General features: G+C 42.9%; 1 protein-coding gene across 1 annotated transcript in view; it reads right to left on the reverse strand.

Annotated features, from left to right (window-relative positions):
* Nucleotides 1–13,241, reverse strand: part of TFCP2L1 (transcription factor CP2 like 1) — a 70,220-nt gene that overhangs the window by 51,834 nt on the left and 5,145 nt on the right. Inside the window, exon 2 of the mRNA XM_084829579.1 lies at nucleotides 5,552–5,703. Within this exon, the coding sequence (XP_084685705.1) occupies nucleotides 5,552–5,703 (152 nt within the window). The remainder of the gene's footprint in view (nucleotides 1–5,551; nucleotides 5,704–13,241) is intronic.

The following is a 13,241-nucleotide window of genomic DNA, read 5'->3' on the forward strand; positions in this document are numbered from 1 at the left end:
TGGAAAGGGGGAAGATTGGTCTCCCCCTTGCCATCATGACCCTACTGGGAGGCACAGGGTGCAGTCTCTCAGTGGCCTTTGATCCCCTGCTCTGCAGTTCAAGGGCAGTTGGAGCTGAGTGTTCTTTCTGGTGGTTGGTAGCTGGGAGAGGGAAAGCTCCTTACAGCTGCTCCTTTACTGGCAGATGGAAGGGGGCGAGGCTGGTCTTCTCCTTGCCATGGTGTCCTGTCTTTACTGGTATCGCTTCAGATTATTAGGTCTTCCTAACACCTTTGAGAGTTTGAATGCACCCTCTCTCCTTTCTCTCATTCTATCTCCATTTCAAAAAGGAACCCCCAGAGCTGAGAGAAGGTACAAGAAAAGGAAAATATAATGATCAAGGGACTGGAGTATTTACCTGTGAAGAAAGCTGGCTTTTTAACTTAGAGCAAGAGAAGACAACCTGGTGCCCTCCAAATGCTTTGGACTACAACTCCCATAATCCTCTACCATTGGCCATGCTGGTTGAGGTTGATGGGAGTTGTAGTCCAAAACATCTGGAGGGTGGCATGCTGCCTAACCCTAACTTACAGACTAAATGAAGAGAGATTTACCAAAGCATTAATGTTGTGGAGAGAATGAAAAGAAATTATTATCCCTCTTATTATTGTAGAAGTCTGGTCACCCAGTGAATTTATGGAATTCACTACAGCAAGGTGTGGTTTTTAGGGCCTGTCTAGCTTGTTCATCTTTAAAACAGAGGTGCAGAACTTCAGGCCCAGGTTCCCCAGATGGCCATGCCCCCTTCTCCTGGCCCCCCCTTTTCCCTGTCCACCCATCATTTGGCGGTTTCATGACTTCTGTGCAGCCCCCATTCTAAAAGGCTGAAATGCCTCTCCTAAGGTTGCCTACTGGCAGTAAGAGCTGTAAGCTAAAATATGCTGGGTTTTTTGTATTTTGGCCCTATCCCATTTGCATTTGGCCCTGCCCACCACTGGAATGTGGATGCAAGAGCTTTCTCCAAAATGGAATTCAGCCCTCAGGCTGAAAAGAGGTTCAGCAGTCCTGCTTTGAGGATTAGGCAAGCTTATGGAGTCTTTATGATAGCTAAATGGAAGTGGGTAGTAGGGGAGAGTGGTAGAGATGGTCTTGTCATTCCCTCTCTGCCTGCTAGTGAGTTTCCAGAAGTATTTGACTGGCTGGCTGTTGGAAACCAATTGCTACACTAGATGGGTCTTAGCCCCATCCAACAGGGCACTTCTTATATTCTTATCATTCTGGTTTATATCCACGATTATGTTCTGGCAATGCTTGTAATGTCACTGGGAACTCCTGTTGGCAGGATTAAATGTTGCAGGCCCTGCCTGTGTAATTAAACTGATTTCTAGGACAACAGGTCTGCACAGGCATATGCTGGTCATGGTAAAAAAAATTAAAAAGTGTTTTGGTTTTGTTGTTTTTTTGGTCATAGATATGTCCAGCGGTATGCTTCCAAAATAGTTCTAATTTGATGGAGTGATTAAAATCCTATTATGGAATTGCATATATTCCATGTTGAGATGTGGTTATGCACAGGAGGCATGGTGATGGCAAGGAAAGAGATGGATGCCACAGCTACTAAGTGCTGTGCTAACTGCTCATGTAAATATTCTAGACAGGTATTACACAACCGGTATCTTAAACAGTGTATTATTTAACAAGCTGTAATTAGGAGGCCTAAAATCATATCCCTTATGAATATACAGTGGAGGTGAGAAATAGATTTCAGGGATTAGACCTGATAGACAGAGTGCCTGAGGAACTATGGACGGAGGTCCATAACATTGTTCAGGAGGCAGCAACGAAATCCATCCCAAAGAAAAAGAAATGCAAGAAAGCAAAGTGGCTGTCTGATGAGGCTTTACAAGTAGCTCACGAAAGAAGGGAAGCAAAACGCAAGGGAGAAAGGGGAAGATATATCCATCTGAATGCAGAGTTCCAGAGAATAGCAAGGAGGGACAAGAAGGCCTTCTTAAATGAACAATGCAAAGAAATCGAGGAAAACAACAGAATGGGAAAGACTAGAGATCTCTTCAAGAAAATCGGAGATCTCAAGGGAACGTTTTCTGCAAAGATGGGCATGATAAAGAAGAAAGAAGGCAGGGACCTAACAGAAGCAGATGAGATTCAGAAGAGGTGGAAAGAATACACAGAAGAACTATACAGGAAAGATCTGAATGTCCCTGATAGCCATGATAGTGCGGTCACTGAACTTGAGCCGGACATCCTAGAGAGTGAAGTCAAGTGAGCCTTAGGAAGCATTACTAACAGCAAAGCTAGCGGAGATGACAGTATTCCAGCTGAGCTATTTAAAATCCTAAAAGATGATGCTGTTAAAGTGCTGCACTCAATATGCCAACAAATTTGGAACACTCTACAGTGGCCACAAGACTGGAAAAGGTCAGTTTACATTCCAATTCCAAAGAAGGGCATTGCCAAAGAGTGTTCAAACTACCATACAATTGCGCTCATTTCACATGCCAGCAAGGTTATGCTCAAAATCCTACAAGCTAGGCTGCAGCAGTATGCGAACCCAAACTACCGGAAGTACAAGCTGGGTTTCGAAGAGGCAGAGGAACTAGAGATCAAATCGCCAACTTTCGCTTGATCGTGGACAAAGCAAGAGAATTCCAGAACAATGTCTATTTCTGCTTCATTGACTACACTAAAGCCTTTGATTGTGTGGATCACAACAAACTGCAGCAAATTCTTAAAGAGATGGGAGTACCAGACCACCTTACCTGTCTCCTGAGAAACCTGTACGAGGGTCAAGAAGCAACAGTAAGAACCAGACATGGAACAATCAATTGGTTCAAAATTGGGAAAGGAGTACGACAAGGCTGCATATTGTCGCCCTGCTTATTTAACTTATATGCAGAATACTTCATGAGAAACACCGGGTTGGATGAATCACAGGTCGGAATTAAGATTGACAGGAGAATTATCAACAACCTCAGATACGCAGACGATACCACCCTAATGGCAGAAAGTGAAGAGGATCTAAAGAGCCTCTTGTTGAGGGTGAAAGTGGAGAGTGCAAAAGCTGGTTTGAAACTCAACATTAAAAAAACGAAGATCATGGAATCTGGCCCCATCACTTCCTGGCATATAGAAGGGGAAGAAATGGAAGCGGTGACAGATTTTATTTTCTTGGGCTCCAAGATCACCGCAGACGGTGACTGTAGCCCTGAAATTAAAAGATGCTTGCTCCTTGGGAGGAAAGCTATGGCAAACCTAGACAGCATAGTAAGAAGCAGAAACATCACCTTGCCGACAAAGGTCCGCATAATCAAAGCTATGGTTTTCCCAGTAGTAATGTATGGCTGTGAGAGCTGGACTATAAGGAAGGCTGAGCGCCGAAGAATTGAGGCTTTCGAACTGTGGTGCTGGAGAAGACTCTTACGAGTCCCCTGGACTGCAAGGAGGTCAAATCAGACCATCCTAAAGGAAATCAACCCTGAGTGCTCATTGGAAGGACAGATAATGAAGCTGAAGCTCCAATATTTTGGCCACCTAATGCGAAGAGAAAACTCCCTGGAAAAGACCCTGATGCTGGGAAAGACTGAAGGCAAAAGGAGAAGGGGACGGCAGAGGATGAGATGGCTAGATAGCATCACGGATGCAATGAATATGAACTTGAGCACGCTCCGGGAGAGAGCGCAGGACAGGAAGGCCTGGCGTGCTATGGTCCATGGGGTCACGAAGAGTCGGACACGACTGAACGACTGAACAACAACAAAATGTGAAGAGAAAACTCTCTGGAAAAGACCCTGATGTAGGGAAAGACTGAAGGCAAAAGGAGAAGGGGACGGCAGAGGATGAGATAGCTAGATAGCATCACTGATGCAATGAATATGGACTTCAGCACGCTCCAGGAGAGAGCGCAGGACAGGAAGGCCTGTCGTGCTATGGTCCATGGGGTCACGAAGAGTCGGACACAACTGAATGACTGAACAACACCAACAAACAGGAGGCCTATGTTCCTTTAAAAAAAGGAAATTCTCTTTACATCCGTAGTTCCTTATTTGTAGGAAATTTAAAATTTTGACAATCCATAAGGCTTGTCTGACTGAACCCCAGAGATTCCATTTTTTCACAACAAGGTGTAGGCAGGATGGGGGTAAAAACTCTTCAATCCATTTTTAAAAAATTGTAAATAGTAAGTTTTTTTAAAGAATCACAGAATCCTAAAAGTTGGAAGGGGCCCCTTAGACCCTTGAGTCTAATGCCCTGTTAGTGCAGAAATCCAGTTTAAAGCCTCCCTAACAGATGGCTGTCCAGTACTTTCTTGAATACCTTGACTCAGATTAAATAATTAGAATATAAGCATGTTAGACCTACAGTTAATCAATACCTTCTACCAGAAACAATGGGCTGCTTCAACCAGCATGCCAACCCATAATTTAGCATAATAGGAACAAGACTAGCTCTCCGCCCTGCCCCCCCCCCCCGCGCCCTGCCACCATCCGGGCTCCACTACAACCCGGAGGAGATCAGAAACTTTCACTTCTGCCTTTACTAATCCCCAAAATGGGGGCTAAATGTTTCCATGCTATTTCCATCCTGCCCTAGCCCTTCCAACTCTTCTTCCCCTACTACACAGAGCAACTTTCTGCAATTCTGCTTAATGCCAAAGTGGCATCTCTAGAAGTGGCTTCATTCTGGTGGTAGCATGGCAGGGGAAGAGAACAGGAAATGCAAGTGTCTCAATTATTTGCAACATCCGATTTCCTGTCTAGTGCATCCATATAGTGAGACACACAAGCTCTTTGAGACTTTGTATCTCCTTCTGGAGAAAGATGTGAAATTTCTACTTCAGAGGTTGCAAAAGAGCATGGATAGGAAGCATGATTTACTTGAGCTTTTTGTTCCTCTTTTATTACATAACGTCTAAAACTAGTAAGGGTAATTGTAGGAAAATGTTAGTATGAGGTTAAAAAAAAACATTAATTCCATCTGTGGTTACTGGTTCTTAGAAATGCACATAAATATGATGAAACAGAGATAAAATGACATAAGAGGCAGCATCCATTTGAAACAAAATAATGTTGTGCCACTGATTCACTATTTACAGGACTAACAATGAATAGTCATAAGGATTTTTTTTCACCATGCAGTGACACTTCCATATACAAGACCATGTACTCTAGAATATTTTCTGGAACTACTAAAATTGGAGTACTACATTTCAAGTGACAATAATGAAGTACTTCTCATTGGAACCACATGACTGCTTGGTAGAAGTCAACTCTTGACTTCATATGAGCATTAACTGGTTTTTATTATGTAAACAGCTGACCTCAGATGCAGGAATATTCATGCATTTTTTTTTTCTTCTGGACAAGAGTAGAGTTACCACTATCCCACTCTTTGTTTAGCAAGTTCAGAACATTAAATTCCTGTGGTCACCCATACATGAACTGACCACACTTGGCTTCAACAACTCCCAGAGCAAATAGGAGCTAATATTTGCAGCATTTAGTCTGGAAACCACTGGAAAGCAATTGCCTATTCAATTTTGTATTGATCATACCTTGGTTGAGATATGTCAGAGTTTCTTCATGAAGCTTCACAGCAGGAGATGTGGCTGTGCAGAGCACATATTGAAAGGGAGGGAGTTTTGTGTCATTCCCAGGGGAGAGTTGAGGCTCTTCCTGCTTAAAGATTGGCAGTGCGAGGACATCACTGAAACAACACAATACATGCCCAATTAGCAACAGAACATGCTCTTGCAATACAGAAGTAATACTACTATAATAAGGATGAGAGCAGGATCTACAGAATCCATATCTCATGAGTACTTTTGTTATATAAGATTGGTTTTATGCAATATTACTTAATACAAGCATGTCGGGCAGCAGACAGCAACCTACAGCCCGCAGACCTAATCCAGGCCACAAAGGTTGCCCAGAGATAACAGCAAGGGATCGGGGTGGGTGGGGGGACTTGGCTGCACAATGCCTTCCCCATTAGGGAAGCTGCCGCATGGGCAAAGCTGCCTAACTGAGCTGGCGGCTGGAGAAGTGCTCATGTTCAGTGTGGTATCTTCCCCTGCCTCACATCCTCTCCCCAGTGGCAGAAGGTGTGGTGCAGGAGAAGTGGCTTTGCTGCATGTGGGTCTTCTCCCATAGCAGAAGACCCACACACAACGAAGCTGGTTCCCAGCAGACGCATCAGGAGGATCATCTACCCAATGCACCCACCAGGAACCGAGAGATGACAAAAGGGCGAGGCCATGCCCCCCCCCCGATGTTAGACAGCCCACAGAGGGCTGAGTGGAGGGTCATCTGGGCCCCACCCACTTTTGGTTGCCCTCCCCTGGTATAGGGATTCAGACTGAATTAAGGAGATAGGACCAGTTTGAGCAGATATAAATTCAAAGGATGTAGAGGTGGATGGAAAGTGATCTTCTTACAATATGCACTGAAAGACTTGTGCTAAAAAAGAAGCAGACTTTTCCTCAAGCACACAGTTGAATCCATTCAGCTGTCCTTTGCAAGTAAACACAAGGAACTCAATTTCCTCAGAGCTACAACCCTTCTCCTACTTAGCTCCTCCCATCTAGAACTATGAAACTTCTATTTGTCCTCCCAGAAACTACCGTTTCCCAGAAACTACTTCCAGCTTCAACTCAGCAGTTCCCAACTCCAAGCAATTCTTCCATCTCCCACACCAGAAATTACACAAGAATGACACACGAAAGAGGGAGGGAGGGAGAACCCAATAGCTCAAGTTTACTGTGAAAGAGAGGAGTTTCATCTTGCTTGGCCACTGTTGCTCTTCTTGTACATCCAGTTGACGTTCTAGATTCCAATCTAGCAGATTGCTGCACTGTATGCTACATGCAGGAAAATGATCTTAATACTTGCTCCCTATTGAGAACATGTTTTGCCTATGTAGCTGGCAGCTAAAGACAGATCAAAAATATGAGGTGCTGATCAGAAGAGACACTTCCAGACACTTTAATTAGCCAGATTAAAGAGGTGTTGAAATCAGCTTAAAATAAATGCATTTATTTTGTCTTTTTAGATCTAAAATCCAAGCCTTTCTTTGTATGGTAAGAAATTAGCTTGCATAGGAGAATGAATTCAGGGAAGAACAAAAGGCAGACTAGCGCTGTGAGCCAGTACAACAGGCAAGAGAGCTACACAAGCCATTGAAGCCCCATGATAAGCAGCAAAAGCACATGCATCAAGGTAGCAGTGGAAGAGAAAGCCCTTTCCACCTGCTACTCCACAGGTGGGCAATTTGTGGCCCTCCAAATGTTTTGGCCTCTAACTCCCATCAGCCCTAGTCAGCAAAGCCAATGGTAAGGAATGATAGGAGTTGTAGGCCCCAAAACATCTAGTATTATCTAATGGCAAGGCTAGTCCTTTCTGGGGTACAGTGTTCAAAGCTCATGCAAAGCATACATGAATCCTGTACTTTGTGGATGATAAATTGAGATGGATGCACATCATACACTCTAACGACCTTTTTCTTGTGACAGATGTTCACATTTACATTGCAGAACAAATGTATGTACAGATTGTAGACCAACTCGTGTTTAGAAGTTTCCAGACAAGATGGGTCACATTCGAAGGCTGCAGAACTAGTCACAAGATTGGGAACACATGCATACATGCCATGAGTTAGTTTTTAAATAAGTGGATCAACACGTGGTGGAAAGATTAGTCACATTTGTGTAATTAGCATGCCATATCAGATGTCTAGAAGAATTTCTTTAATATACCATTAAAACTAATAATATTGCATCCGTAGTTGTTTTTAGTCAAAACCAGCCCTCAGACCAATCCCCCATTTGTAACTGAACACAGCACAAAACCAGGATATTTCAAAGCAAAAAGAACCACAGCACATGTCCCAGCTTCTCTAAGAAATCAGACTTTTTTTTTTTATTCACCTGGTTTATTTGTTTTTAATTCTGAATGATTCAAGTTGTGCGGCACTGATGTGATCATCTTCCATACACATTGTTGTCCAGTGATATGAAGCCTACTGGCATTACAGTTATGGAAGCAACTGCTGAATGAAATCAGTTTTATGCCAAGCACACCACTAAGCACAATAAAAAAAAAAGGTGAAGGTGTCCCCAACCAGTCATGTCCGACTCTAAGGTGTGGTGCTCATCTCCATTTCTAAGCCAAAGAGCCAGCTCTTCCATGGTCATGTGGCCGGCATGACTGAACACTGAGGCGCACAGAATGCTGTTACCTTTCCCGCCGAAGCGGTACCTATTTATCTACTTGCAATTTCTTGCTTTCGAACTGCTAGGTTGGCAGGAACTGGGACTGAAGACGGGAGCTCACTCCGTCATGCGGCACTCAGGTCTCGAACTGCTGTCCTGCCGACCATCCGGTATGCAGTTCAGCGTCTTAACCACTAAGCCACCGCGGCCCCAATAAGCACAATGGCAATCTACAAACATGCACTGGAAATCAGGGCAAGAAGATGTTTGCTCTGCTCTGCACAGCTTAATAATTCGCTTGTTTCACTTTCTCATGACTGGACTGGGTGTTAGGAGGACGACTTCTGAGCCCATTAAAATAAATGTGCATGTTTGGTAATAAAATACCATCAAAAATGTCTTGACTGCTATTGCATTTTATGGAGAAATAAAGCTAAAGGGCAGTTGAATTGTAGTGTTGCATGGAAAGGCAGACAGTTTTCCTGATACTGTAAAAAATATTTTAAGGGCACAATCCTATGCATATTTAGACAGAAATAAATCCTACTATTCCCAGCATTCCCCACCCAGCCATGCTGGCTTGGACATGCTGGGAGTTGTAGGACATTTTCTGTCCAAACATGCATAGGCTTGTGCCCTTAAGTTACTTTATACTGTGTTAAGACGCTTTTAACAACCTTATGTCCAAACTACACTGTGCGTAGCTTTTACCCACATTCTCTCCTCCCAGCCTTCACACCACAGCTTTTGCAAGAGTGTAGCCATGGAAACTACAATCTGTACTGGAAAGCTGTTTTTTAGAGGGGGAGATGCTTAACCCTTGTGTGGTTTTCTCCACCAGCCAAGTTGGCGAGGGTGATTTTTGACAGGGGGGAAGAAACCAGAGAAAATGAAAGGAACCTCCCCCTCCCCAGCTATTTCCACTGTAGATTCCAGACTCAGCAGCTGCATTTTATAAAACAAAAAAGTCTGAGGGAAAGCTACATGTGTCTCAGCATCATGAGCTTGGTCCTTAAGACACACTAAAGTAGCTCTTACAATGCTTATTTTTGTTGGCCATCACAACGGCCTGGGGTATATACCAGAAGTCCTCAGTTCAAATCTCACTTTAATAATTAACTCAGTTGATGGCTTCAGGCATGCCACCACCTCACTCAGCCTCAGATCTGCAATATGGAGATAATACTGCTCCCACTTACAAGATTAATATAAAGATCACTGATAATTTGTGTGAAATGCTTTAAACATCAGGGAAAGCACAAAATAATATGTAATGCCAGGTACTATTACTACAAAAATCTTAAAAGAAGTGACTGTTATGAACACATTAGGGAGCACTGAGTGTTATGAACATGCTCACCTGCCCCCTTATTAAGCAAAGCAAAATAAACAGTGTGTAGTAGTGGCTAGAGCACCGGTAGGCAACCTGGTGCCCTCCAGATGTTTTGGACTAAAACTCTCATCAGTCTGAGCCAGCATGGCCAATGGGAAGATATTATGGGGGCTGTGGTCCAAAACACCTGGAAGGTACCAGGTTGCCTACCTCTGGACTAGAGTGTGCTGGACTATGATGGGGAAGACTTGGGTTCAAATCCTTGCTAAGATGTATCACTGGGTGAGCTTGGGCAAATCACTATCTTTCAACCTAACCTCACAGGGTTGTTATCAGGATAAATGGGGTGGGGGAGAGATGCACCTTCCTGAAGTCCTTGAAAGACTAGGGTAATAAACATGTGATAAAATAAAGCCATTTGCAGGCCTATCTATGCATGTTTACTTGAAAGATCTACCATGTCAGGTGGGGCCAACTCCCAGCTGAATGTGCATAGATTGCAAGCTTACCCCACTTTACTCTTAAAATGATTTTCAAACTAAGGTGGGCCTAAAGAGATATGGAGAAAAGTGGGGAGACTTAGGTACCATTTAATCTGACCCCCCACCCCCACCCCAATGCATGCTCAGATGGCATGGACAGTCAGGGCATCTCTACACCAGCCTAAAATCCTGCATTTAAAATGGGGCTTTCTGCTTTGGTTTAAAGGCAGGATCACCACTGACTCCCTTTACATCCACTTCCTTTCCCCCACCCCCTTCTCCCCCTATCTGAGTCTTCCATTATCTTTCATTGATCTCGCCCCTCTTCTTGCTGCTTTAACTCTTTTCAGGGAGGAAACTGAAGTGAACACAACAGGGTAGTTTGATAGCTCAATATCTGCCCGATCTATTTAAAAATGGAACAAAGGGCATTTAGTGCAGGAGGGTCACAGCGTCATGTAAAGAGCCCGCATACTTCAGTGAAGGAGCAATCTCAATCACAGGATAAAAGTTCCATGTGATGAAGCCCTCATTCATTGCAATGAGTGAGTTGAGACAAAGTTGGGACATTCCACCCTACTTTTCACAAGCAGTTTACTTTACTACATCTCCCTCTTAAAGCATGCTACAACAAGCCCATGTCTCTTTGAATCTTCTGTCTTTAACCCTTAAAGTAAAGTGTGAATGCAATACATGAGTATCCTATATACATATCATCCCGGAGCTGTAATAGGCTAAATTCATGTACAATCAATAGCATACAGAGTGGCTATTCTCTGTAATATGCAAAATTGCCTGTAAGATTGTGTAAGTGTAAACCAAGATTAAACAGTATTGTCTCCATGCCTGACTTCAAATCATCTAAGTTTTTTACTTCTAAAAAAGTCTTCTTTAGTGTCCAACTTGAAGAAGAGTACCATGTAACTTGCATGTGTATTAACAGTAATTGGTCCTTTTTTAATGTGTTTTTATTGAACCTTCGAGTTCCGTTCAAATTGTTCAACACTGCTACCTAATCTTAACAGCAGAGTGGATAGTTAATCAGGTGATACTCACATGGACTCCAATTTACTTACCAGCCTTGTGGGCTCAAAGAGCCCCCAAGGCAGGTAACAAGAATCAACTGAATATCCACACACTCTACAGCAGTGAAATTAAACTTTCTGCAAAATATATGGTGAAAGTGGAGAAAGCCTATGCATGTTTACTCAGCTTACTCCTTAGTAAGTGGGAAGAGGATAGGGGTCTTACTTAGATTAGGGAAATAGCAGTGTTAGGGTTTCAGGCTTCATGGAAGCAACAGAACTCTCCTTGAAAATATCAAAGCTATGTTTGTTAATTTTGGGAAGGCTTGCGCACTTCCCCGCCCTTGCCTTAAGGAAGCTAATTTAAGATGGCACAGAGGTTTTCTAACACTATTATCTCCTGGGCAGGTGCTATGAAAAATTGTTAGCATGCTTTAAAATGGTCACCCCAGAGGAAAACCTATCTTAATATACCTCAGGACTAAAACAGAGAAATTTACTCCAAGAGGATGAAATGCTTTTACAAGTGTTAGGAATTCCTTGAGGGCACCTTACAGCTATTTTGTATAGCATTTTTGCATCCTTTTTGTGAGGATTCCTTAAAGGACGCTATTCCCTTTGTTTCAGAAAGATTTAGATTTATAGTCTTGCCCCATCCCATGGGCTGGGTTGGTAATAAAATTACACAACATTAAATTACACAGCTTTCCATCCCAGAAGACTTACTATCGACATTGTCCTTCACCTAAAGCAGGGTGAATAAAAGGAGGAAAAAGCCTGGAAGAATGCTAGCCCTTCCCCTTCCAGAATTAGTCCACTAACATCCTTACAATTCAGTTCTCCTGCAGCCCAAACCTAGGTATCTCTACAGCAGGGTTGGAGAACCTTGGAGGGCCATACCCCGTATCCTGACCCCACTGCCTTCCCGCCCCCAACCACTGACTGGTGGTTTCCTGGCAACTGTGCAGTTGCTGCCTGTAACTAAGCCTTAGGAGAGGGGGAAGAAGAGCTTTCAGCTAACATATGCTGGTATTTTTTGCATTTTTGGCCCCACTCCCTTTACCTTTGACCCTGCCCACCACTGGAACATGACCCCTAAGAGCTTCTCCAAAAAAGAATTTGACCCTTGGGCTGAAAGTGGGTCCCCAGCCCTGTTCTATACCCAAGGCAGTTGCTAGAACTCTGAAGTTCTCATGCTCATACTCTCTCATACACACCACATTTTTCATGACCCCTTCTACATGAATCTTGCTGGTTACCTCCACAAGAGTCACACACCAATAAATGCTGTCACCTGGCCAATTTTCCCTGATTTCGATTAGTCAGAATTACATTTAACTCAGTTCCAATGATAGGCAGTATCATTGTTTTTCCACAGTATCTTGTGTGTGGTCAGTATCTTCTGAAAAATACAATTGAAACCAAATTTCCAGCTCACATTCTGGGATTTATTGTGCTACTTTGTTCAACAAAGTAGTGTCAGGAGTTTCATGTCACATCCAGGTAAAAAGTTAAATTAGGCAGATGAATATGACTTTAGTTTTATACTGCTTTCTTAATCCCACAGAATCTTATATGGACTAGTAGACTGTGCTAGAGAACCTCTTAGACAAAAGTGTAGAATTAAACAGGTAGTACCAATCAGATAAAAGATGTCATGGATACCTATTATGTGCAATCAAAACAGCAGTAGCATCCTGATCTGTTACAGATACACTGTGACCAATGAAGAATCTGATGCATTTTGCTCACTCTAACAAATAAACTGGTTCTGTAGCTAACACAAACAATTACGGATTTAGTACACAGGTACTAGAACCAGAATGAGGATTAAGGATGCAGAATATTTACATACACAAACATTAGTCTTTGTTCTATACCATGGCAAATGTTGCACAGTTTATTCAACAGAACTCTTTAAATAATCTGGAAAGTTTATTTTACAGTTCTAATTCTAAGCACCACTTATCCCCTGGTTTCTTTTTTCCAGTTTTGCCTCTAAACATTTCCTAAGAACTCTCTCTTCTCCTGCACCCTTTTTTCTTAGAAATATTAAGATAGGATTGTGCTGTCAGTGACTATCTGTGTGTATTCATAAGCCCCACTGAATACAATGGGACTTACTCCAAGGTAAGTATAGGATTGCTACCTAAGCCTCTCAGGAGACTGAAAGAGAAAATATTTGTGCCTGCTAG

The sequence above is a fragment of the Heloderma suspectum genome, chromosome 1 (genome assembly GCF_057233095.1).
Source record: "Heloderma suspectum isolate Gila_16-S chromosome 1, 16-S_ref, whole genome shotgun sequence".
NCBI lineage: Eukaryota > Metazoa > Chordata > Lepidosauria > Squamata > Helodermatidae > Heloderma > Heloderma suspectum.